This window comes from Oenanthe melanoleuca, chromosome 3 (assembly GCF_029582105.1).
Source record: "Oenanthe melanoleuca isolate GR-GAL-2019-014 chromosome 3, OMel1.0, whole genome shotgun sequence".
Taxonomy (NCBI): Eukaryota; Metazoa; Chordata; class Aves; order Passeriformes; family Muscicapidae; genus Oenanthe; species Oenanthe melanoleuca.
This window is the reverse complement of record NC_079336.1, coordinates 74014866-74042069: the sequence shown is the minus strand read 5'-3', so window position 1 is coordinate 74042069 and position 27204 is coordinate 74014866. Positions and strand designations below refer to the sequence as shown.

Here is a 27204-nt window from a genome sequence, read left to right as displayed (position 1 = left end):
AACCATTCTCTTCATTGTTAGGATGTTCATGTATGGTTTTATTCCAAGTATGCTCAGCCAGAGAGGGCCAAAAGCAGCAGCTTGCAGGATGTTTCATAGTTGGAATGATATGAGCCAGCCTCTCTGGAGTGACCTCCTGGGAGCTGCTCTAAGGAAGGAAATGGCGTGGAAAACCATGTAGGAGTGTCAAAATAGCTTTGCAATGGTTGGAATGCAGTATAAGCATCACTTGGGTGGGCTCAGTTTTCCTCTGCTTTTCAACAATACTAGGTGCCAAGCTTGAGGAAGACTGCTGTGCAGGGCTGAAGGAGCTGGAATGTATTCTTCAGTTGAGGCGAATGCAATTCAGTGAAACTGATAGGCATCAAACTGAATAATGATTTTAAAGTATTTTCACATGATGTCTAATCTGTGGAAATTCACTACCACATAATAGCGCTGAGGCTAAGAACTGAGCGGGATTCAGAAAAGATCAAGCACTTAGAAATGGAAATGTTCAGACTTGCTTTAGTTAAAGAACTTGTTTTAGAAAGTGTATTTTTCAGACCTAATCCAATCTCTTAACAGGTAAAGGTTTGAAGAAAGGGCAGTGCGTTCCATAATTGTCCATTGAGGCTTCTTGCTCCAGCTACTAAACCACCTTAATGTATTGGTCTGTGTCAGGGGCAAGGTATTGAATCACTTATGTGCTATGTTAGATTGCTCGCTGACCTTGCTTTTTGTGGTAACTGCATTAGGGTAAAAGAAAAAAACAACAAATCACCAACCAAAGAACAAATCCACAAAGCGCTGCAGCTGCTCTGATTAGTCCTGGTAGTTGAGGATTTTAAGCTGATGAAGAGCAGGGTCTGTGGAAAGATAGTGCAGTTTGTAGAGGAGGACCGTCTTACTAATGAACATGGAGACATGCAGCTATTGTCTTTTATGCTGGGTAGTCATGCAAAGCACTTGCTGCTTCTTCCCTTTGCTTGTCAGAGGGAAAAGAATGTGTGGAGTTTGGCCTCTCCACGTTGCAGTCTTGTTGTGAACTTTAATCCGTAAGGTGTCTGAAAGGCAGGGCTTTAAGGCTGTTCAAGTGAGTTCTGGTATATTGTAGCGTGAGCCTCAATATACTAATGTTTGTGAAGACAGTTTGTGTCCTGTGCTCAATCTGCTGATCAGGATCAGAAGAATCATCAGTGCTGCAAGTAGGTATAAATTCCATTTGATGCATAGGCTAATAAAGATAAGTGGCTGTGGCATGAAGATTTGTATGAAAAGCTGTTTTTTGGTAATGTTTGCCTAAATGCAAGGGGAGCTGAAGGAAAGAAGTCTGTATGTGTATTTTGAGAGACAGAAGCAGGATATGTAAGCCTCAAGAACCCTGTATGGGCCCTATCGGCTTCTCTGGGAACAACGTGCTTTAGGGCACAACTTAACCCTTTTGTGGGAGGGCTAACAGCTGAGAATAAACAGTTACCGACTTTCATAGAAGTTTTGTGTTGCTATTAAAGTGAAATGGGTTAGGATTGGAAAATAAGTTTACCTGCAAGGCTTAGACCGATTTTTAGGCAGAGAGTATCTGACCAGCTTCTGGTGGCAAGAGAGAACTGGTTTAAATTTTTAGTTTCTTAAGGGAGAGCAAATTCAGACCTGGAAATTCCACAGTGACTTCTATGTCTATGGTTGAGTTCTATATTTGTATTTTAGCTCTGTGATAAAGCTGGCTTTGATAATGCTGTAGGAGTCAAAACTGGATTTTCTTACTCTTGTGTTTAAAGTCTCAGTTGTCCAGCTGTCTTAATGTAACACTCATGCACAAATGGTTCTGAAATCAAAAGGGATAGATGAGGTAGTTTCTCCAAGTATTGAGAACTTAGACATAGACTCATAAAAAGCCTTAAGCAAGTTTTACTTTATAACATTTGTTTCAAAAGAATATAAGTTATTTTCCCAAGGTAATAATTAGATAATTGTTGTGGCTGTAAAGTTTTTGACCATTATTTTGGCATATGCTGCTCAGAGTAACTGGTTTTAGATCTGCATATGTCTTGCTTCACAAGCTCACTGCAATTCTCAAAGATGCCTTGCTGCTCTGTCTCCTAAATCAGATTTCTTCCTGCAGCTTTAATGTTCATTAGTGATGACACTGCTGCTGCCCAACAGGAAGGTTAAAAATATTCCAGGGAGATCAGTGGAAATCTGGTGTCTCTCACATAACTGAATAGTGATTCCAGTTAATGCTTCTGTTCTGGGGTTTTTTCCCTGGAGTATTTTATTTATAGTTTTTTCATTATTGAGAACTTTTCTCCCTTCTCTTGTATCTGTGGGAGATTTGTACCCAGTGTATTGTATGAAAAGTAATTTCAAATGTGGGAAAAGGCAAAAGTGGAAAATAACAGGATTTTTGACTTAAAATTAAGTCATTTTAAGGACCCTTTCTTGAGAATGGACTTCAAGTTTAAATGCCTTTAAGTGCATTTATTTTTCTGAGCAGAAAGTGTCTTGTGTGCTAAAGTATGCAAAATATATTTATATCCCTTTTAGAATTTAAGCATTGCTTACATTATAGTAAATGAATACTGAAAAATGAAAACTTTGCTCAGAAGAGTTTTCTCAGGTAACTGCATTTTGCTAGAGATACTCTGTTATTAGATGTCTGTGTAGACACTCAATCCAATTTCTCCTAGGACTAATGTGGAGAGTCATTTTTGGCAAACAACTCATACCAATTTGGTTTGATTCCTGAAAGCAAATCACCCTTGCTGGGCTGCAGAATTTTGGTAGATTCTACTTTTACATGTATTTATTTTTCCATGATTAGATGATACCTTTGCAAGTAGGTTCCCAGGTGTATCTGAAATGGCTGTAACAGAATTCAGTGTCATCAAGGCCCCAGCTGGATGGGGCTGTATTAGTGTGCAGCTTCAGAGATGATTTACTGCCTGACTGACAACTCGCAATATAAACATTAGTCCAAGCATGATCTTGTCCCAAAACCCCGCCTACACAGGGAGCCAAGAGTCTTCCTGCCACGCGCCATAAATCGTTTATGGTTTGCTCATGCCTGTGCATTTGAAAAGCAGCTGTGGAGTGGGGATTAGCAGTTTGCAGAACGCCCGTGTGGGGCTAAATTAGGGTCTCTTGTTCTGGTAGTGAATACCAGTATTGGAATAGCAGGAGTGCTTCTCAGCAGTGGAAGACAATTTACTCTGGGAATGGGGGTGGGTGCAGGGTATCTGTGAGGGCACAGCAGCCAGGAGAAAGTGTTGGATTGTGATGCTCCAGTTTGAGCTCTGATGTCTGATTGATAGCTGCCCAGCACTGTGTGGGATTGAACAAGTCATTGTTAGTTCTGTGGGTTTAACATTTTATTTATATATTTGTTATTTCTATCTATTTTACACATACATATAGAGACACGAAATGTAAGCCTACTTCTTCTGTCTCCTAGGAGCTGGAGGATGATAGTTTTTCAGTGTGTTTTTTTACAGTGTGAAGAGTGATTTCCCTTTTGCTAGCCCACGGTAGCAGAATCAAATTATATACAAGGCCATTTGGGGCTTTACAAACTAATTTTAAGCTTTTTTAAGAAGTTTTACTGTGCCACTTGGATTTATTACAGCTTTGCGACTTCAACTCCCAAAGTAAAATTATTTTTATGCTGGCTGCGATAATTTAAATTACCTCCTGGAGCTTCTAATGACTAACTTGTGTTTATGGTGAAAGCTCCCATTTATCCAAACCCTTGAAAGCACAATCTGTTTGGTAATGTAACTCTAAATGTATTGATGCTTTATATCAATGACAACTACATCAGAGCCTAAAGTCACTTGATACCTTCAAGTCTTTCTATAATAAAGAGAATATGCAGGTTTTGCTGTATAGGTGGGACTAGACAGTAGAGTTCAGAGATCTGTGTGCTGGCTGAAGGACCAACTGCTGAGTAAAGCAGATACAAGTAGATCATTTTCATCTGGGTTGGTTACTCATTAATCCTTTCTTGGGTGGATTGGGTAAGAATCCGGGTGGAATGTGTCAGCAGGGTGTCCCCTCTAGTGCATCTGCTGAACATGAGTGCTTCAGGATGGTACCATGAGCATCCACAGGGCCATGGGCAAAATCAGTGGACTCTGGGTAAGCAGGTGATTGTTTCCCAAAGGACACAACTGGGAGACTTCTTACTATTTTGTTGAAGCTTTTGCATTGGCTTCTCTCTCAAATAAGACCATTTTCCTGGAGCTTTCCATTGTGCTCTCTTCTGTTGGAGGTTTGCAGAGGGTAGCTGGAAGGGCTGATCCTAGGCTTATTTTAGTCTCAGAGCTGCCACCATTTTTCTTACTGCTTTTGGTGAAAGGCTGTATAGTCTGATTCTTTCTGCTCTGCTGAGATGGAGGCCAGATAGCACCAAATATATTTGTGGCTGTTTGTGTGGGCATTTTGAGATTTGGAAGGCACTTTGCTAATGAGCTGTAGGTCATTTCATGTCAGATTGGCTGAGTTTCCATCGAGCTGGTTCTTTGTTGCGGCAATGCATATGGACTGTCTGTGTTTGGAGATCCCTATTACCTATCTCAGATGGAGAGGGATTTCCTCATCTTTGCTACCTCCTCTCTCCCCACAAGAAAAAAATTATCACCTGGAGAGCTGTTAAGCTCCAGATTGAGTTAGATGTTTTGCTGTTGCTTATGTAGAGCTTTCAGATGTATACAGAGGTTGGAGAGGGGCGTGGATATATGATTGTATTTTGAGCTTTCCCTCCTTCTCCTTGTTTTTGATACTGAAATTGGAATTCACCCTTCCCTTTTCCTGGGAACTGATGTGAAGGAATTGCTGTCACCCAGAGTAACGCTCAATCTGCTTGCCTCGAGGCCCTGCTTCTCCAGGTTAGGACTTTGTCTGACTTTCACAGGCAACAGTTTGTTTATGAGCTTTTGTTATCTGAACCTTGTTGGGTAGGTCTGAGGGGTATTACTGTTCAGAGCAGTGGAAATCTCAACTCAGCCAGGACAGGGAAGGAATAGAGTTAGTGAAGTTAACTCTTCCCCCCCTCCACTCGCCTTTCTTCCCTGTTTCCTCACCTGCCCAGCTGTGTAGTAGGTTAGCAGTACGTGTCTGTTCTTATTCTTATGAAAGTAGACTTTGTTCTCTGAAGACTGCTAATCATGCCCCATGGGGGTGTAATCAGTTATAAGGTATTTAATGCAGTGCAGGCGGGAACAGGCTGCCTGGCCGGGCTGGCAGATTGCAACACTACAATTATAAAGGGCCCCTTTCCCCCACTCACCCACCCACTGGTGGCAGGATGAGGGTACCTTGAAACAGTATTGAATCTATGAAAAGTAAAGATGTAGTGGGGGAAGGGAGAGGAGCGGCTGTAGAGGCAGCTCCTATTCTGGGAAACAGGCAGACCTACATTCTGTGAGAGCTGCAGCCATTGCAGGTTGCACTGTTGAGACTTGTGGAGTTCGGGTGGCGTCACCATCGAAGTGATTGCACAGGGATGGCCCATGGCAATGTGTAGAACAGCAGGGGCTTCCATCCTGTCTGAAATGGGTTTTCTTGTGGTGGCTGGGGTTGGAGAGGTATGGAGTGGTTAGAAGGGGAGAAGCCCATTCTCCTGCATGCAGTGATTTAGACACCTAATCTGTAAATCCTGCCAGGCTTCTATTTATATCTTTGGATATACATCTATTGGTAAATTTGGGCTTTCATGCCTCATTCTTCCAAGTACTGGAGCTACTGCAGCTTACTGAAGGGAACAGATAGCCTGAGGCCTTGAATTTCAACAGGCATGAGAAAGTCTACTGGACTTCGGTCTGGTCTGTTCTTGTTACTTAATATCAGATCCTTTCCCTCTGTGAGGGCCTTGAAATGCACATGTGGGGTGTGGAGCAACTGGGCCGCAAGCCTTATAAATCATCCCTGTTCCAGCAGCCTGCTAGATGCGTTGGTATGTCTCTGGAGCTTATGGCTACATTGACCTTTCCCCTTTCAGGCTCCCCAGAGGTTACAGTGTTTCAGCCCTTAATTGGTTCTGTCTGAATTTCCTGATGCTGTTTTGTGTCTGTTACATTCAAGCCAGTTATATTCTTGCTGCAGTGCTCTTGAGTGGTGGTTTTCCTGTTTGGTGCTGAGGGAGCAGTGGCTATTGAGTCTTAAGAGTTAGCCCTTAGTACTGGATGATGGATTTTTAAAGTTTTCAGGAGTGGGTTGTTGTTTAGTTATGGTGCACAGAGTAAGTGCAGATTTCACAATGTGGGGAGATCACAATGTAGACTTGAGAATGCTGCTGACAGAAGGCATCCTGAGGCATCCTTCAGAGTAACTTCATATTTGAGAATGTGAATTCTTTGGAAAGCTTTAGGATTGTAGGAGTGCCGCATGAAGGAGGAATAATGTTGTTTTCTGACTAGAGCACAGAGTCTCTTTGCAACTCTAAAATGATGAGGCCCTGAGATAAGAGGTTACCTGATGTCTTGGGTATTTGTACATTAAGTTTTTCTTCTCTTGGTCACTGAAATGGCCTGGTATCAGTGCTGTAGTGGAAGAATGTTGTGCAGTGAAGGTCAAACCTCTGTGTGTGGGCAGTGGAGACAAGCATTTACAGAAGTATTTTGGGATAACGGGGAAGTGCCTCCATCCCAGAGAAGCTACTTGACTTAAGGTAGGATGTTTTCCTAGGGGTAGAAAAAGACCTTGTATTCTTCCAAGCATCCCTATTGCCAAAAGTAAACTTCTTATTCAGCCTTGCCCCCTCAGCTCAAGAGGTCTCAGTGTTATATTTGCCCCTTGTCTTATAGGAAAAGTCAATGAAATTCGCTCCCCAGGCTAGTGCATGGAGCTGTTCCTGCCCTGGGCTGTGGCTACATCCCAGCCCAGGCGGCAGCTCTTCTCCCTGTGGCTTGCATGCCCAATTGAGAACCCTCCTGCCTTGCTCTGTTTCTTTCATCCTATGGGCTCAAGAAATTGCCTGGACAGCTTGACCCTCACTCAAATGAATTTGGAGCTGAAGCTGCCGTTGGGGTCCTGACAGTGGCCGTGCAGGCAGGTGTGGGGAGAGAGCATGGCGGGTGTTAGCAGGGTGGGTGTGTGGGCTTGCTACTTGTTTTCCTTCTCCTCCTGGTGAGGAATGCAATGTGTTTGCCTTCCTTGGCCTGCGGTTGCAGCTGCATTCCTGCAGTGGGAGTCAGCACGGCGGCGGGCGGCGTGCTGTTCATGCCCCGTGGCTACATGCTTTCAGCTCCACATCAAAGATGTGTTTAGTGTGTAGCTTGTGCCATTCCTGGCCACACCTGGTGGCCTGCAGGCATGCAGGAGGTGGAGTCTGGCTGTGTTTGTAGATGGCATTCAGGGTTCAGACTTCTTGCTTGTGGAAAGGCTGGAGCTGAATCCTTGCTAAACAACCCCAGGAATGCACCGGGAGAGCTGAGCGGCACAGTCACTCCAGGGGCATGTCCTAGCAGCAATGTTTCCTTTATAGCTGCAGCAAAATAACTCATGCCTGCTTCTCCAAAGGAACTGACTGTTTGCTTGGGTGTGTTGTACGGTTTAATTTACACCGATAAGGCCAATTAAGGTTGGCTCTTCCCCCCCTGCAGCCTGTGTGCTCTTGGCAATCAGTAGATGATTGAGTGGTTTGTGCCATCCAGCTCTGCTCAGTACACGACGGCGTTTCTGCCTGGAGATGGAATGGCTCTGGGATTTAACCTGGGCAGGAGTGCTTCCCCCAGTCGGTGGGTAAATGTTCTGTTCCAACTTCTGGAAAATCTTTCCTTTTCTAGCTGGTACCCCAAGAGCTGAGAACAGGAAGTTTGCTGAAGGATGGCAGATCAGGATGTAGCTGTTATTTTGGGATCCTTGGCATGATATCTGTTTTGAGAAATAGTCACTAGTTTGCTATGCACCCGTCATGGAAGCCATCTTTTTCCTCTCTACAAGTCTTTCATTTGCCTGGCACAGGGAACTGTGATCCCATTTGGTAGTGTCATTATGGGCAGCCCATAAGCAAGGCTTGCGGAAGTAATAGCAGACCATCTTCTGTGTTCTCTGTAAGCCCTGGGCTGTTCATTATCCAGTTTGCTTGGATCTTTTGCAGTTTCCCTTTTGGCAATTTCTAGTAGCCTAAAATTCTCTGACTTGCCAGTCATTTCCTTACTAAAGTTAGTCTTCTGCAGAAGACCTCCCTACTACCATCCTTAGACAGTAGCAGCAGGAATGAAAGAATTTGCTCTCAGAATTCTCTGGCTTTATAACTTAGTTTTTGCTTTTTAGCTGTCACCATGCTCTCCACTCGAGTCACTGCAAACAGGTCCATGTCACCCTCTCTCCAGAAGGTTGTATCACTTTTCAAAGCAGGATCTCAGTGACAGGTGATAAAGGGAATGTTACTTGTTCCAAGGTTCTTAGCATTGTGAAACACTTGGAAATTATTCACTTTGGGTTCTCTTCTCTTTTGATTTCATGTAAACTGCGTTTTATTTCAAACTAGTTGCCACTGACTCCATATGTGACTATTTGGGCTTGGATGCTGGGAAAGTGTATTGCCTGAATCTTCATTTTCCTTCCTCTGTTCTGTAGTGGCAGACTGGACAATATGCCCTGCAGCAACAGGAGGTGGTAGCAAAATATAAGTAAGTCTAGAATTGGATTGTGTGGCAGGTCACTGATAGAACATTTAAGTGTGTATAATCATTGTCATACTGGCTGTTTCAGCTTTGTCATGTGATATTGGCTATGGCTACAAAGATGGAGGTATTGTTTTGGACCTGCTTCTGCTGACTTTCCAATTGCTAGGAGAGGAGTGAGGGAATAAGAATGAAATAGATCTGATGTTGGCCAAGGAGGAAGTACGGCTGATTATTGGCCATTTATTATCCATCCTGTCAGTGAGTTTTAATATGTTGTGGAGTAACTCCTTGTTTTGGCTTCCCTGCTGCCCTTCAAGACTGTAGGAATCCAGACCTCTGTGCTCCTGTATCCAGTCCCGGGCAGTGTATTCCTTTGGCTAGAGCTGTAACCCTCCCAAGTAGCTAGATCTCCCCCTGGTGGAATTGAGAGCCGAAGGCATGGCTACAATTGGAGGGAAAAACTAGGAATTGGTCTGATCCTGGGGCACCTTGAGCCGGCAGCAGATGAGGTGTTTGTCCAGTTGAGACATTCCTTAGTCCAGAGTCACAGACTCAGCAGAGCCGTGCTCGTGCAGCTGCATGAAGCTGAAGGCGTGAGTAAACAGCTCACTGTTGATACTGAGCAAACACCTTGTCTGTGCAACATCTGCCTGGCTATGTGCTGGCATTCCTCCATGGTCTTTGCCCTTAGATGAGCAGTGAGCTACTAGCTCTTTGGGCTCTTGTCTGACACTTGACAAAAAAAAGGTACCTGGAATGTGGTGGCTTGCTTTCTTTAAGATATCTAAGGTTTCTTAGTCCTCAGTTAGAGCCCCTTCGAGGACAGGTGACTTCATTTGTTGCTCAACTATTTTGCATTCCCTGCTTGCTCTCTGAGGAGCTGCATAGGGTTTACTTACAGGGGATCTACAGGAGGGAGCCCTGTGTAGGGGAAGAGCTTGTCTGTTTAGCATTATTAAAGAGAAGTGGTTTTCCTTAACCTTAGAATAATTAATGTACTTATGCTATCCCAAAGGACAGCCATGGTAAAGGCATTTCAGTTTTACAAGAGCAATGCCAGGCAGAGGATGTGAAGTAGTCTGGAGAAGCTGACCTTGTGGTAAACTGAAGTCATGCACTTTTGCTGCAATTGCCCCTTGAGACAATTGATGCTCATAATTAGCTCCAGCTGAAGAACAGCACTGGTGCTAGCAATGATGACAGATGTGGAAGGACGTAGTTGATGAGAGCTCTCTGACTCATCTGCCACAAAGAGAAGTTGTGTCTGAGGGAAGAGCTGAAGCAACCCAGCTTGGTCACAAGTGGGAAATCTGTGGTTATCCCCCTCCAAGGGAGGAAGGTGAACCTAGGAGACACAATACAGTATGTACAGATTGACAAGCAGTGCAGCCCATGACAGGCAGCCTCCCTGTGCAGGGCAGAGGGTGGAGGTGTGAGTCCCCTCTGCTGTGGCTGGGATCCTGCTGCTGAAAGGACTGACTGGAGCCCTGGGGAACAGGGAGAGAGGAGCCGTAGTCAGTTGCGTGCTTTACACAGGTCATCAGTGAAAGATAGATGGGTGGATCTGTTTGTTTTTCCTAAGCTGGATTAAGCCATGTTGTATTTCTGTGGCTGAGCTCAGAATGAAATCTCTCAGTAGTTCAGCCGTGCTAAAGACTAAGAGAATCATTTTAAAAAGCCCAACCAAAAGCAAAAACCCAAACCAAACAAATGAAGCAAACTGAGGCAGGTTAACTATAGGACCACACCACAAAAAAGAGAGAAGATACTCCAGGGTTACATGCTGCTTCAGGAGCCATACTGAGGTATTGTTTACAGAGTTGAGAGAAGTTTTATGCCTGTTCCTGCCCCTGGCTCAGGCTCTGAATCTACTAGACCAAAAGCATGGATTTGAAAGCTGTCTCCTTGTTCTGCCTTTGTGGCCTGTTGAGATGACTACTGCCAATGTGTACAGGATTGGATGCTCTCACACTCAGCATTGTGCCTGGATGCAGAGGCTGAGTGGAAGTCAATGAGAAGTACTTGTTTTAGTCTTCAGAGCAGGCAGTGGCATGGGTTAAGTGGGAGATCTCTGTGCCTGGTAGGAATCCTGCTTTGCAAAGGAGTCAGTAGCAACACCATTTGTAACCTCTGGGAAGAAAAAGGGCCAGGATATAATCAGCTTTGGGAAAAGGCTGAAGGGCTGTGGTGACCCCTTTTCTTTTTCATCCCTTGGCTGGATAGTTTTATTCCTCAGACACCACTTTGCTTCTCTCAGTGCTGCTCTGCTTTTCCCTGCCAGCTTACAGCAAATTATTGCTCATTGTAGGTGATGCAAGATTCAGGCAGCTTGGTTGAAGAATACCCCACTGCTATCCTCACACAACACTGGTATCACTAGTTTTACTTCATTATGCTGACTGCTGTATGTATTCGGTGCCATAGAGATCATAAAATATTTCTGTGCTAGATCTTCTCTGATGAATAGCACAGAGGATGTCTTGAGTTTCCATGGCAATGCTTCTGAATGTGCTTCTGTCACCAAAGAAAGAGGGACTTCCAGTTGATTAAGATTTGAGGATTTTATCTGAGAAAGGGGATGATGGTGAAACTGCATATCAGTTGTCTGCCTGCTGTTGGATGTGCCTCTGACTGATATATAATCTGGAGAAAGAGGAAGCTGACATTTGGCTAATGGCAGAGATGGCCTGTGTCGTGCAAACTACAGCTGGACCCCTGGACATGCTTAACTGTTCAGCTACAGATGCAGCTGCACAATCACTCAACAGTTAAGCCTGTACCATTCTCTGCCTCTCATATCTGACCATCTGCTAGGGAAAAGCTAATTAAACCAAAATGATTCTTGCTGGGATTAAACCTCAGCAGCAGAAAAAATTGAGTATAGTACAAATATTGTTCTATTACTGGATCAGGGTTGCTGCTTTATTTGTTCTTATAAAGAATTGCAGGCTATTCAACTCAATTGCTATCAGGTAGGTGTTTAGCTCATGCACACTTTCCTTCTCTTTTATATCCCAGATCATTCTTGTTTTAAGTGCAAGAAATAAGGCTGTCTTGCTGGATTTTTGTGCAGTTCCTTTCTTATGACAGATGAGTCTGTTTTTCTTTAATTTACAACTTAAGGCAAAACCAGTGCACAAAACTGGGGTTTTTGTCCTAGTGCCTCAATTTCTCTACTTATGGAATGGAAATTGTTCCTACCTTCTCTGCGTGTATTTATAGTGAGAATGAATTCTAGAGTTGGTGCAGGGCTGCATAACTTTATAGTTGCACCAATGTGAATCTGAGACTTAAGACCAAACTGTTCATTGCAAAAATATATCTGCAGCCCTTTGAGAGTTGAAGTTTAAATCTTATAAAACAGAAAATGTATGTGGTTCCCTTAGTAGCCGAACTCTTGTGTACCTACAGTCTCTGATGCCATGTGATCTGGGCTTCAAAACAGCTTGACCAAAGAACTTACGAGTCAGGTTGATTTCAGAGCTACTGTGTGTACTCAAGTGACAATTCACCACTTTATTCAGAGTTGTGGCACAATTTTGTTTTTGAAGGCTGATGAGGGATTTAGTTCTCTTTGAGGGGCTCTGAGAGGATTCTTGATAATGCCTTTCTGTGCTAAACATGGAAAACTTGCACTGAAGAGGAAGTTAGTTCTGCACAATGTAGCTCAGAGGCAGCAGTAGAAGGTAGCCCTGAGGAGAGAGAAATGGTTGTGTTGCTGGTATGGATGTGAGGAAGACTGGTAAGCTTGAAGAGACGCGATTGAAAAAGCAGGTAGAGATGAAAGAGTGCCAAGCGAATGAAGATAAATTTAATCTTGATATTCAGGAGGAAGAGTTTGAATAATTTTTAATGAGGAATGGAAAGAGCACTACTAATTTTAGAATTATTGAAATTTAATTTTGACAGATATGTTTCCTGGGGAAGCGCTGTAGGAACTGAGGAGATATGAGAGATGATGTTAGAGTGTGGGTTTGTAGCATGTTAGGTCTGTGACCTAGGACTTAGTTTGTGTGTGTGCTTACCCCACAGTTAACAGGAGAACATATTTTGGTAGAAGAGGGTCAGTAAGACTGTGCCTGGGGGCACGTAGATAACATGCTCTAACTCTACACTCCAGTTAGCTCAGATAAACTGTTGGTGAGCCATACCCTTAGGAATGAGTAAGTGGGGAACATTGTCTTCCAGGAGCTGCTCCAGGTATGTTGGACATCGGGAAGCAAAAGCTGTGTGGGAGTATGGAAAACAGTGTACAGTGTGAGTATTTGTGATCACCCTTTCCGTCTTGCTTGGGGAAAGTAGAGAAAATATTAAGCTGCACTGGTCTGAGGATTGTTATGAGCTTTATTTGGCATAGGATTAATAAAACTTTCAAAACATATAAATGTCAATACCTTTAGTATCTTAATATACCTTGTGTAGTGTAGTTAGCTTATTTTGATTCTGAGAGAGGCCACACTGTTGTGGGTCTGGAGTTTCTGGAAGAAAAAACCCCAAACCAAACAAAAACAACAAAACCTTTGGAACTAGAAAAGTGCAAAAAAGGGTTAACGTCAATATCAGTAAGGATTTTGCCATTGCAGGGAAGTTGTACTGATTTAACTTAATCAGATTAGAGACAGCTGTGATTATATTAGTGCAGCTTTCCTGTATAGGCATCCTTAATTTAGTTTGTGTCTTGTGTCTATCTATTTAACTTAAGTTGTTTCAATGTAAAGTGCTCTTAAAATGAATTGAGAACATTTGCCCAGGAGCATTATACTGCTTTATATTATTTTTTAAGTCAATTTAATTTAGTACAGTGTATATGTAGACAAGACCTTGGGGAAAAAGCTGATCCTTTTTATTACTTGCTGAACAGTCTGTCATGTTTGGCTGCAGCCATGTGATCATGGAATGAAAGAGCCTGTTGTGGTGCATGTTGGTGGAGGATGGGTGAGCTGATCATTGTGAGCCTTTGTACAACTTGGTCGTTCTTAGCCATAGTGTTCAGTTAAAGTAGGTTGATCCTCCTTGTAAATGAGGCTTTTTTTCTGTCTAGAACAGATGTGAGCCCTCTGTAATGTTATTTTAGGTTTCGCCCTCAGACTACCAATAAAAGTGCCTGCAACGTGGTTAGTGTTTTGTTTAGGCAGCAAAAGCAACATCTTAAAACTTGGCACAAAAGTTTAATGTTTGAAAAAAATCAGATGTCTGAGCAGGTTTGAACTGGATTTTGCTACTTTTCTTCATCCATAGCTTGAAATAAATGTCACCCAACTTTGATGCTGTTTCCTTCCTGGTCTGTGTCTCCCAACAGTATGTGCCACCTGTTATATGTGGTGACTTACACACATACAGAATTTACAGCCAAGGAATAAGTAAGTACTGCAGATGTCAGTTCTCTTTCTGGTTTGGATAAATCTAGTCAATACATCTTGTGTTCTGCTTGCTTGTAAAGGCTCTATGGGAACAAAATGGTATGTGAATTACTCTGCAAGCATGGTTGTAGTGATAGCATTTCAGAATAAAGCTGACTACTGTAAACAGCCGTTTTATTTTTTGAAATTTGTTTTTGTCAGCACCTGCAAACATTAGGGCTGGACTTAGCGCCTCCTCAGCATTGCAGATGCTCTGTAGGCTAGGTCATTGTAGCAACTTGTCCATCTGTCCTCTGTAAATAATGCAAATAATGTGCTCTGCTCCATTGTCCCACTGTGTAGATTCTGCATAGTGTGTCAGCCATCTGTGCATCACTGTGACTCTTGGACAGAGGGCATGTTTTGGAGAGTGGATTGTGGCAAGTGTATAGTTGAATGCTCCAGCAATGGAGCATTCTTTAGCATTACTATATGTCTGCTAGAGGGATAGCTCAGTAACATTCAGTTCCTGGCACTGAGATGGAGATTGCAGTTTGCCCAGAACTTCTGAACCAAAGCTTGAAACAAGAGGACTGCTGATATTAATTGCTGGGAGTTGTTTGAGACTTAGGGACTACTTACAGGAGCTGGGAGTCTGCCTCTTAGTAGTTGAAAATTTAAGCTGCTTCTACCTTGTCCTAATCAAATGCCTTTTGGTTTTATGATCTGGGAAGGTAATGTATGATTTTTTCCCCTCTTCTTCCCCTCCTACACAGCACAGGATATGACAGAGGTCTGGGAAAGGAATTCCTGCATGGTGATTTTCTACAGAAATCTCCCTCTTTCACTTCTCTTCAAATATTTGCTTATTGTAGCCATTACCTTGCTTGTATTTGAGAAGGTTTAAGGCCATGACTCCCAAATTTCCCTCGGATGACCTATCAGCTTTATCCAGATACACGTTGTTAAGAGTATCAAGATTTGCTTTTTCTAGCTGGGTCCAGATACTTCCAGAAACTTCTGAGAGTTCTTCTAATCTCCATGAGTTTTTATCTAATGTTCTGTTACTTCTTTAAATTTCTGAGCAATATACTCTAGAAGTCTTCTCATGGGAGATCTTAAAAGAACAGGTAAGAAGACAGAGTGAGGAAGGACATGAAACCCAGGGTGCTAAGATGAAGAGACTGAAAGTTTGTAGCCTAAACTACCTTGTGAGTGTTGGAAGGATCACTGTGCAAACTAAACACGCTTCTGGTGTGTCAGCAGTTCTGAATGAGAAGCTGTCATTAGCCCTTGATGTAGCTGTCTGCTCTAAAGGTAACTTGGTAAATGACCTTTTGCTGAGCTGGTTCTTGTGCAATTTCAGGTGTAGCCATTAAAGGTAGTTCTATGCTTTATATGCATTAAAAGGCTGGTGCTCATTTCCTGGTGAAAATCTCCCCTGGGTATTTTTATTCTCCATTAACATTCCTTCTGGGGATTGAATTCTGGTCCTTTGCTTCCTGTCCCGTTCCTGTTCAGATGTTAATCAGCTGTTGTATTGTATTCTAGTTACATGTTAGTGATGCTAGCATTTCTTGGTCAGTGTTGACCAGTCCTGGCTTCTATAAAAGAATTAGGAAAGCTAAGCTACTCTTAACACAGCAGAGAGTAGATAATAAAATGCACACACTTAAGGGTATGGAGTACAGCTCAATTACGGGGACTGAGATCTCTGTGTTGTGAAAGGAGAGAACAGGACTGTAGGAAGAGTGTGATTCTGATAATTTTTAAGAGAATTCTGCATGATGCAGTGGATATGACTGATATATGATATGTCCTGTGGTATTTCCATTCAACAAGAACTATGTATGACTGGAGTCCAGGGATTTAATTTTCTTTGGAAATGTGTTAGGTGTTAAGTAGGGCTTGTTAAATGGACTGTTGTTCAACAGCTAGCCTGATCCCTTTTTCTTGATAGCTCTTGGAATTGTTCCCATGCAGAGAACAGAAGTTTCTGCCTAGCAGTCAAGGTTAATTGGTATGGAAAAGCAGGAATGAGCAATAATCCTCCTGAAACTCAATTTTAATCCAAGAGTCACTATAATGTTATTACTCAGATCTGAATCGTGAGCATTAATATACAAGCAGAGCTGAGATGTGAGTGTGCACTTGGAACTGTCATCCTTTTATTTTAAAATAAGCTTCAACACAGCCAGCAGTAGAATGGATCTGAACATTCTTTTGAGATGCCTTCTCTGAATGAAAAGATCTCTCTCATTAAAAGTTAAAGGGGCCTTTAGTAACCTTGCAGTCCTTTTCAATTGTGCTTGGCATCAGCAGTCTACAGGTGCTGCTTTAATTTCACACAGCTTGTTTTCTGTCCTAGACAGACATGCCTTGGTGCAGTTACTGCATTGTCCATCTTCCTGGTTAGTTGTCTTGGTCAGACTTTCTGCAGCAGCTTCTCAGGTAGTCTGGCTTTTGAAAGCTAACATTTCCTCTATCCATAAGCACAGGAAGGCAACTAGAAAAACCCTCTTGCATTTGCTTTTCATGAAGCTAGTCAGGAGATACTGGTACCTCCTAAAGCAGGATGTGCCAATATCCTATATTGGGTATTCATGCAAAATATAGGTTGGCCCATGGAGAGCGAATATTCCAGGTCAACTGTGGTGGTCAGATACATGTCACAGGACATTTGGTTTTCTTACTTGTGGGTATTGTATCTGCAAGTTTTTGGAGTGTGCTGACTCTGATAGCCACAAAAAAATCTTTCTGTTATGTTGCAGAAACAAATTAGAAACAAATGTGACTGTGATTGTGTTATGGAGTGTATTTTTTCAGTAATGCAAGTTTATCTTTCTGAATAAAAAGCAGTGCTAAAGAAATGCTGCTGTTAAGAGGAAAAAGCTGGAAAGGTGATGTAGTACCGGAAATAAGAAACTTCATCTGCTTCATAACCATTGTCTTTCTCTTGAGGAAGGGACACTGCTGACCCTTAGCACTGGTAAGAAGGCAGTTTTATAAGGTCAGAAAAGGCAACACAAGAGGTGATGATGAGGAAAAGCCTGCAAGTCCTCTGCTTTTTTGCAGGGAATCTTTAGCCGCTGCAACTACAAGCAGGCTGAAGTTGTGTGCATCCTGGAACCAAAGTGTTGGCTACCTCAAGGGACTTGCCAGATATCAGGAAGAGACACTAGGTGCCTACAAATGTTGCCCTTTTTATTTCTCTTGTTCTTTCCCTTTTTGTACAAAGCATTCCTGTTTGAACCTTCCTTTCTCTGCTAGGGACCTCTTTCTTGTTACTGGAGATAAAGCCATTGCTCATGGGTGGTGGTGTGGTTTTGCATGCATGCCAAGTGGCTGTTTATTCTCTACAGGGCCCGCAGAACTGTCTTAAACAATTCTGTGCGAGATGACATCTCTTTGTGGTGTGTGGTAAAGGTTTTGTCTTTCTCAGATCACACAGAGAACAGAGCTACTCTGCAAGTGGATCTTACATTGAGGGATGCTCTCTGATAAAACCAGCTAGAGTCAAGCTTGTGTGCTGCCTGTGCAGCTGCACTCTGTCCCTGTGTTGTGGTTAATCCCAGCTGGCAACCAAGTACCACACACCACAAAGAGATGGGGAGGAGAACTAGAAAAAGGTAAAACTTGTGGATTGGGATTAGAGCAGTTTAATAATTGAAATAATGTAAAATATAATAACAATTTTAATGGAGAGAGGGAGAGAGGAATAAAACCCAAGAAAAACAAGTTGACGCACAGTGCAATTGGTCACCACCTGCTGACCAATGCCCAGCCTGTCCCTGAGCAGCAGTTGGCCCTTCCAGCAAATCCCCTCAGTTTATGTACTGAGCATGATGCCATTAAGTATGGAATATTCCTTTGCTTTTGAGTCAGCTGTCCTGACTGTGCTCCCTCTGAGCTTGGTCAGCTGTCCTGACTATGCTTCCTCCCAGCTTCTCATTCACCTTGTCACTAGCACGAGAAACTGAAAATTCCTCGAGTTAGAGTAAGCACTGCATAGTACCAGCTAAACCATCAGCTGTGTGTTACCAACATCATTCTCATCCCAAACCCAAACCACATCACTGTACCAGCTACCAGAAAGAAAATTAACTCTGTCCCAGCTGTAACCAGGACGTGGTGTCCCTGTGAAGAAAGCGTTTGTATGTGTTTTGTCAGTGTGAGCCTTGTGGCCCTCAATAAGCCATTCCAGTGAAGCTGTAATTGTCAATGAGCTTAGAAGTCAGACTGGAACAACAGTGGGTAGTAGCTAGAAGAGAACAGAATTCTACCTACTGCAGGTGATAGACTGGTATAAAGAGGACTGTATATATTAAGAAACATTACTCATGAGAAGTGGAAAGTATGGATAAAAAGAATTAGGAGTTTAAGTTTCCTCTTGTATTACAGTGCTGATTAGAATAGCTGAAGAGCTGCTCCCTGCTGCATCTCCAGGCTAAAATTGAGCTTCTGCAGGGTAGTCTTAATGTGGACTTGACAGCAAGCTCCTTCAGAGAGAGGCTTGTGAATAGTGTGATGAGCAGAATTAGTGCCTTCTTCTATTTCTGCATGTTACCTATATCCGTTTCTGCTTTGGAGCACAAGGTCCATCTGTTCTGCTGGTAGTATCTGCTCCTCTCTGAACAGAGATGTGGTGAATTGAACCACCTTGGGATTCTCACTCTGTGGTAGCAGGAGATGCTCAGGTATTGTAGATGAGGGGTGTCTGCAAAACAAAATTAGGTTGGTGTGGCAGAGTGGCTGGAGCAGAATGATGGCAAGTGGATTCTTGATGGTGAACAGGAATGCAGGTGGGGAAGCAGGGACCCCTGGAGCTATGTAGGAAATACAGCTGCCTTTCTGAGGTCAGTTGCTGGTCTACACAGGCATCCTGCTCGGTGGAGAGATGGTTGAAAGACCTGTGCTTTCTGGGATACAGTGGTGACATGGAGCTTTTACAGTGAAGGGACCTGGCATTAGATAGTAGTCTGATGGTGCAGAAGTTTGCTGTTGACTTCTGCCGTGGCACTTGGCTGTGGGTTGCTCTGAGCATGCCTGGTTGTTTCCATGTTTTGTGCTGATAGGTAACTGACACCAAGTTTCCTTTCTCATGTTTCAGGAGCTGTTGGCCAGATGCTGCTGAATGCTGACAGGAGAAAGCTGATTCAGAGACAAACGACCAGAAATGTTTGGACACGTCGTCACTTTGTATCTGTAAGTCCTTGTTTGAGGGAAAGTTGCTTGGCAGCCCTGTGAGTTTTTGAGTATCTATGGAAATTCTCAGATCATGAGGGTAGATTTCAAATCCTGGTATCTTTTCTAGGTAAGTGGGGGATGAGATGGCGGTAGCAGAGTTTCTGCCTCTAGGGTAGGAAGCACGAGAGTTCTGTTTGAGCCGGAGGAACTGTGTGCTGAGAGAGAGGGAGGCCTATGGCATGTTACTTCTGAGCACAGCTGCAGTGGAAACATGCATGGACCCATGGGTGCAGCTGTTCCTGGAAGCCTCTGTCTGTCTGCCGTGTGGCTGGTGGTTATGCCTTGATGCTGAACTGGCTTCTACTGGGAGCTGATAGAAAAGCAGATTCAAACTATGCTGGCTGATCCTTCCTGGAGGTGCATGTTCTCCCTCTCTTTTCTTTCCTCATACTTTACAGTTTGCCCCACAGAACAGTTCCACTGTTGTGAAGCTGTTTTTTCCTGTGCTAGTTGAGACCCGACTCCAGCATTGTAGCAAGGAAAGGGGCCAGACAACTTGTTGGGGCAGGGCCAGCACTGGGGCACCTCTTCAATTTGTTTTGGCAAAGCTTGATTTTGCATGATCCTGGTTGCCTGCTTGTTCCATTCACTTTCAATCTGACTTTCCCTGCATGTGTATAACTGCTCCACACCCTGCCTCCTGTCCCACCTCCCAGGGCTTTGTGCCACTGACATGGAAAAAGTAGCAAGCAGCAGTAGTGCTTCAGGGAAAGGAAGGCTTTACGGAAGTCTCTCATGCCAGTGGCAGAGTAGTGGCCACAAAGCTGCTCTCTTACAGTTGACTAACCCAGATTAACCTAATTCTCTTCTTGTAGTGATGGGTACCTGTCATGGTTTGATTTCCACTGGCAACTAAGCATCACACAGCTGTTGGCTCACTTCTCACCCCTCAGTGGAATGGGGAGAGATTTGGGAAAAAAGTAAAATTTTGTTGGTTGAGATACAGACAGTTAAATGGGACAGAAAAGAGAGGGATCATAATAAAATAAGTAGAATGTACAAAACAAGGGATGCACAGTTCAGTTGCTCACCACCTGCTGGCCAGTGCCCAGCCAATTCCTGAGCGGTGGCCCCTCGCCAGCTTTCCCCCTAGTTTGTATACTGACCATGATGCCATATGCTATGGGACATCCATTTGGACAGTGGGGGTCCGCTGCCCTGGCCATGTCCCCTCTCAGCTTCTTGTGCCCCTCAGCCTTCTCACTGGTAAAGTGAGAAGCTGAAAAATCTTTGCCCTAATGTAAACATTGCTTAGCAACATCTAAAACATCTAAACATAACATCTAAAATATGTTATCAACATTATTCTCATCCCAAATCCAAAGCACAGCACTTACTAGCTATTTAGAAAGAAAATTAACTCTATCCCAGACAAAACCAGTTAAATACCCCAGGCTTTGACCAGAAAGGAAGGTTGTTTCTGAACCTGTTTTGTATCCCTGGTTGGCTGGATATTTTACAGAAGCCTGTTGACAGCAAGGTGGAATATCATATGCTGCTTGATGGAAGTCAGGGTATCTTGCCTTCCTCCCTTGTGGAGGTGTGGGTTATCACAACTCTAGGCACAAGTGTTTTGGTTCAAACAAGAGCCTGATAATTGCCAGCTCATTTGTGGGTAAAAAGCATTAACTTAAAAGGATGAGTGAGATAATTGTTAGCATCACTAAACATCTGTACTGAAGGCTCCACAGTTAGCATCCCTCTGCAGTGGCAGGGAAGATTAGCTGGGAGGGTCCCATTCTAAAGGAGGTTTGTTTAGTCCTTTCTGGAGCCAATGTTGCTTTGAAGCCATTGCTTCATGAGTTTTGAGTTTGTGATTCCAGTTGCTTGAGTACCTTGACCATTTCCTTGCCATGTGCCTTTCTGGCTCTTGCTGGGCTTTGTGGCCAGCCAAGTATTTCTCAGTTCATTTGTTTTTATTTTCAGAAGATCTGATGTGGGTTGAGGTGGATACCTGGAAGAGGTGGCCATCCCAGTTGTTCCTGGCTATAAATATTCCCTATGCCTTACATATTTATGGGATGAGATTACAAGCTGGTTGTTTTGGTAGATGCTAAGCAATTTGTTTTTCTTCTTCAGGTCATCTGAGTGAGTGTCTTGGCTTCATGAGGCTTTGAATCTGAGCCCAGACTGGTAAGTGCTCATGTCCTTACTAGAGAAATGATTGTGATTTCAGCTAGGCATATCTTCATGCACATAGCCTGTCCTTAGTCTGGCAGAAATTGAGAGAAGAGTCTCCTAGACCACCTGTTTGACAGTGGGCCACTTACAAACTATCTTCTGGTCAGGTTTTTAGCCTTTCTCTTTACAAAAAAAGAGAAATGTCTTCCCAACAAATCAGACCTATCTGTTTTGCTTAGGAATGCAGTGAAATGTGCATTCAATACTATGGATATAATTTTTCTAAAATATTAGAGATCTCTTCATCTACTTGAGTCTTTTTAGGAGAAGGGACTTTGAGGGTATGACTGCAGCAAGGGCAAGGTCCCAGCATTCTGATGGGGAGATTCACAAGTTAGTCCTAGGAAGCTGTTTGCATTGTGGAAAGGTGTGAGAAACTTTTGTGAGCTTGTGTTTTTAGTAGAGTGAAGGACTGTTTGCAAATGTACCTGTGAACTGTAAAGCCTGGTATGGCTTGGGACTGCTCTGTGCTTGGTGCAGACACCTCCCACTTGCCTTATTCTCAGGGGAACTCAGCCTAGCTGTCAAAAGAGGCAGCAAGATTACAGTGGATAAGAATTGGAGAGAATGAGGCAGCAAGATTACAGTGGATAAGAATTGGAGAGAATCCTTGAGGCTCCATTTAGACTCTTTACTGTGTAAAATGCCACTGTCCAACACACAAAACGAGTGAATTCTGCTGGGTCACGGGCCCTGTGGCAGCCATTGACTGCCGGTGTGTAAAGGGGACTTGAGTGACTCTGCTTGTAAAAATGGGGAGAGAGCATGATCTGAGTGGACACAGGTCCTGCACTTTGAAGGGTTGTTGGTCTGGTGCTGAGGATTGCAGAGATGCTAGCCTTGCTGAGTGTAAGGGTCCTGCAAGGGAAACGAGAATTGGGCACTTGCTCCAAATATAGGACAATTATGAATGATGCATATGTTGTCTCTGAGGAAAGTCTGGTATTGGGCTCTGCAGCATCTGCTTGATAGCCCTGAGACTTCTTGTCTTGTGTACAACAGGATTGGTTGACGTTCTGGCTGCTGTGGGGAAGTCTTCCTGCCCTCAACAGATAGAAAGGAAGTACATTCCATATGTACAAGACAGCTGCTTTTTTTCTACCCTATTTTTTGCTCTTGCGCTGCTCCTGCAGCAGGAAAAATCCCAGCATAGCTAGGGTGAAGCAACTAATCTTTCCACTAGTGGTACAGCTGCATGTCTATATATTGTGTACTTAATCACTCTAAGGGTGGTGAGGCACTGGAACAGGCCTGGAGAGGTTGTAAACTTCTCCTGGAGGTTCAAGGCCAGGCTGGATGGGGCTCTGAGCAACTTGGTCTAGTGGAACGTGTCCCTGCCCACAGCAGGGAGGTTGGAATGAGATGATCTTTAAGGTCCCTTCCCACCCAAACCATTCTGTGATTCTGTTTTGCAAAATTTGGCCTTAAGTACCAAGGGGTCAAAAGCATTGCTCCCTAATTTGATGCCACCTGTGATTTGGGGATTGTTTTTGTCTTTTCTGTCAGACTAATCAGTTTTTCTGACAAATCGCCTGTGGTCTGCTGTACTGGGGTCCCAGTGTAAGCCAAAAAGTTCTGGGCTCTTTAATGGCTGAAGTCTCCTCCCACCTAGTCTCTGCTGACAGTGACAGGACATGATCAATAACTCCTGCTCCAGCTGTCACTGCTGCCTGTAAGGCTTGCAGTTTCCATATTGAAAAAGGCCTTTCCTAAAGAGCCTAATCAATATGCTGCTGTGAGGTCTATTCTCATTTGCTATATATAATCCGGACACACACAGTTACGTGAGTGAGCAAGTGTAGAGGGGGGAGAGGATGTGCCAGCCCTCTGCTCTCACTGGCTGGGAGAAGGACACAGCTACCTCTTACTTTGCTCTGTCTCCTGCAGCTGCTGCTCAAAGCTTGTGGCTACATCCTTTACCTGCTCTATTAGCACTCTGCATGGGGACCTGCTCTGGGACTCCAGGGGAGCCAAATTCCTGCTGGGTCACTTCTAGGGTTCGATGGAGCAGCCGTGACTGTCTCTCCTGTGCACTTTCTGCTGTTGGTAGGTTACCCGCTGTCGGAGCCACGCAGGTGGGAGGATGTCGAGCACAGCCCCGTCAAAGAAGCCTTACCGCAAGGCACCCCCGCAGCACCGCGAAATCCGACATGAGGTACCCATCATTCGTGATGACCAGGATGGAGTGATCTTGGCTGAACAGAGTCAGGTAACAACTTGCCGGGTGACAAAGGGCTTAACACCATTGCACCAGCAAATAGGGTTTAGTTACACCGAGGCAGGCCAGCTCGAGCAGGCAGAGGGGTTTGAGGTTTGCAACCTGAACTTCTCCTCATCGTGGTCCCTGGAGTCCAGCAGTGAGAAGGAAGTGGCAGGGTGCAGAGCAGAGTTGAACATCAAGAGCCAGACTGTCTCTCCAGCACTTCAGCGTGGTGGGAAGATGGGGCAGCGAAGTGGGAAGCAGTGCCCAAACCGCAGTCATGGGCACCGCAGCAAATTTGTGAGCCGTAGCATGGAGACAGTTTTGGTGTCTGGAGATGAAAGACACCATCCCACTTCCTCTTTCAAGAGCAGAAGCCTGGAACGCTCACTTATATTTAAAGAGCCTCCTGAAGTCCTGACACCGAGGAAGTTTCGTGTCTCCTCTACACACCTGCCTCTCAAAGGGATCCTGAAGCAGACCAACATGACTGGCTCATGCCCTGAGAGCTTATGCAAGTCCCGCTCAGTAGAGACACTTTGCCACGGTGATGGCTCACGCAAATGCAGTGATCCTCAGCTCTGCCTCAGCCCCGGGGAGAAGCGCTCCCTGGAGCAAAGCAGCAGCAGGGCCACTGACTCTGCCAAGCACAGGGAGAAGATCACAGAGGAAAAACTGCAGTTCTCCAAATTCCTGGATGAGATTACCCAGCGGGTGCTGAGTCCCAACCGCTTGCGCTCACTGGGAGAGACCAGGGGAGCAGAACAAGACCAGAACTCTCCCCTTTCTCCCAGAAGCTCTGTGCCAGAAGGCCAAGGGGAAGGTCGCCTGAAAGGGGTCAAAACCAAGCATGCAACTGAAAGATCCCCCTGCCCAAGCAGAAGAAAAGCAGAAAAGAAAAGTGAGGGGCTGGGAATGGCTTCGGGCCAGAGAAAGTATGCTGAGGAATCTGAGAGAGTTTCCAGACTAAGAAAGAAACCTGTCCTTGGGAGGAAGAACAGTAAGGGAAAACTCCATTCCTTGGAGAGAAGGGTAGTAGATCTGTGTCAGTATGAGCTGCAGCAGCTGGCAGACCTGGGGCTGGCAGGGACATCCTCTGGGCAAGAGCATTCACTGTCTTCATGGAAAAGCAGTGCAGAGGGCAAAAGGGATGAAAGCAGTCCCTGTTCACAGCTATTACAGCCATACCATCAGTGTGCTAAGCTTGGGCAGAAGCGTGCAGTGGAGCCGAACTACCCAGAGAAAGGATCCTGCTCCACTCCAACATGCTGGAGTCGGGAGGAGGGGCCTACCCCATCTAGATCCTCCCCTTCCTTCAACCTGGCACTAAACAAGGTAGGTGCCAGGGTCACTGACTTGCAGGCAGGGCTCTCACAAGGGCCAAACCCCTACCTGGATCTAGTCTGTAATGCCAGGGCAGAGAGTGAGAGCAGGCCCCCAAATCTCATGTTGTGGGTGCTTAATCACCAGAAGCTGCTCTCTTGTGGGTGCCACTCATGGCTGCCCTACAGGTTGGGTGTATCTTTGTGGGAGTAACCAGCTTCCCTTTGGCCCCAGGAATTAAGGAAAGTAGAAACTGGTGCTATTGTCCCCACCTCCAGGTGTTTGCTGGTTGGAGGCCCTTCAGGCTGCTGGGCAGTAGGTGTGTTCAGGAGGCAGGAAGCTCCACTGTCAGGAGATGCTGGGATGTTCCTGGTGCTTTTTGTGTGCCCCGTGCCTGGCTGTCTCAGGGTACTGGATCTTTGTATGATGGCTATCTTTTAAGCTTTCTCCTGTTTTCTCTAGCCTGCTTTAAGGCAATTCCATTATCTGGTTTTAATAAGAATCAGAGTATCCCCTTTGCCTGGTCACTGTCATCTGCTGTTTGTGGGGGAAGGGGAGGCAGTTACTAAATAATTTTATGTGAATTAACTGATTGCCATGTGGAATCAGGAAGTAAGAAAAGAATGGATTGATGCTTTGCCCTTAGGAACAGGAGGGTGTATACAGGTGTTAAAGACCATTCTCTTAAAGTGTGAAGTAATGAAGGAAGCAGCTTCATGATGTCTTAAGGCCAGAACTGGGATGTTGTACCTTATGGAATTGTTAGCAGATCAACAGCTTCGTGCTTGGCTGCCTGACACATCTCTCAGCCCAGAGCTGACTGTGACAGTAAACTATCTAAAGTGTGGCAGCACTTGGGTTTGTGAAGTGCTCTTGATATCAAGCACCAAAAATAATCCATGGGCAGTTTGGACTTTGTAAAAATGGTCAGTCTTGGGCTTTCACAAAAAATACAGCTGCTTCTAGTGCTAATTAAATATTTCCCAGTCATCCTAACAGGCAGCAGCCATCTCACAGGTTAGCAGAGAGAGTTCAAAATAGCTGAGCTGTGTGCTCTTGTCACTGCTCTCTGTCTCCTTGTTCTGCAGGGCCCTTCTCCAGCTATCTCTGGGGGTCTTGCTTATAACATTTTCTTTTACAGGCTTTTCTGACCTCTCATGTTTCTTCTGCTATCCTAGAATAGTTACAGTGGCTGGTTTCAGGTCTGCAGAAAGAAACCTTTTTTGCAGCACAATCTGAGTGGTATAATCGGTAGCCACATTTTTCAGCTCCCAAATTTTTCTCTCTCATGATTTTTGTGGGGCTTCACGGGCCCCACAGGTAATTGCTGTGGTGACAAGTGAATCCTATGTATGCTGGCCTGTGAGATTCCTGCTGCCCACCAGCTGTGGATGTGGAGGAAGATGAAACAACCTTCTACGGTAGTGATGTTACAAGAGATGCTGAAGTTGCACCATAGGAGGGTAAAGTTACCTAACTTGTGTGGTGGTTTCTAGTCCAGCTCTTCTGCCCTGAACCAGAACACACAGTGTGTTTTGGTATCAGACAGCTGAGCACTGTGTACAAATCCTTGTAGCTCTAAGTTTGCCTAATATAAACTGTCAGAGCAGGGGAGAAAGAGTCAAAGCTAGGGTCTAGCAACCAAGACTGCCTTTTAGGACAGTGTGAGAGACCAACTCCTCTTCTAAAAGAATCTCACAGCTGTTTTCTTCCCTGTGCAGGAGCCCTTGACGGATGCAGAAAGGATGAAGTAAGTGTCCTGCTCCCCCTTTATGCCTGTCATACTGCAACTGTGTGGGTGCTGATTCCTCACATCCTGCCTGTGCCACCTGCGCAGTGAAGCTGACTGGCCCTGCAGGCTCCTCTCAGATCTTCAGTCTTCATGGGGCTGTATGGGCAGAGCTTTGGTCTGTGCCTTGCCAACCTGTGCCTTGCATGTCCCTCCTGCTGGAGGAGGAGGGAACGTGGACCCCCAGTGCAGATGCAGGCAGAGAAGTTGGTGGGTGTGAAAGAGAGTAGAAGAAGTCTTTAACAGAGGTGGAAAGAGGATTTTTCCCTTCTATTCTTCTAACCTGGACTGGGATAAATTATTGATTGGTTTTCATTCATCAGTAAGGGACACTGGAGCTGTGCAGCTCATCTGTCTTTATGCAAGCACTGTAACCTGAGAGGGAGCTGGAAGCCGTGGCTGGCCAGCTGGCACGTGCTTCTTTGCCCTTGCTCCAAGAGTGTTTGTCTGTCTTTCCTGACAGAGATGTACCTCTTGCTTCATATATTGGAGTCTCCTGAGCATTCAGTTCCTGAC

General features: G+C 44.6%; 1 protein-coding gene across 2 annotated transcripts in view; it reads left to right on the top strand.

Annotated features, from left to right (window-relative positions):
* Nucleotides 1–27204, top strand: part of TJAP1 (tight junction associated protein 1) — a 40070-nt gene that overhangs the window by 3821 nt on the left and 9045 nt on the right. Inside the window, exons 1-5 of one of the 2 annotated variants that reach the window (XM_056486471.1) lie at nucleotides 1099–1187; nucleotides 19059–19153; nucleotides 21275–21328; nucleotides 23427–23585; nucleotides 26621–26649. In XM_056486471.1, the coding sequence (XP_056342446.1) occupies nucleotides 23460–23585; nucleotides 26621–26649 (155 nt within the window). In that variant the 5' untranslated portion in view covers nucleotides 1099–1187; nucleotides 19059–19153; nucleotides 21275–21328; nucleotides 23427–23459. Of the gene's footprint in view, nucleotides 1–1098; nucleotides 1188–19058; nucleotides 19154–21274; nucleotides 21329–23426; nucleotides 23586–26620; nucleotides 26650–27204 lie in introns of those variants that run through there. The other variant, XM_056486470.1, reaches the window with a different exon arrangement.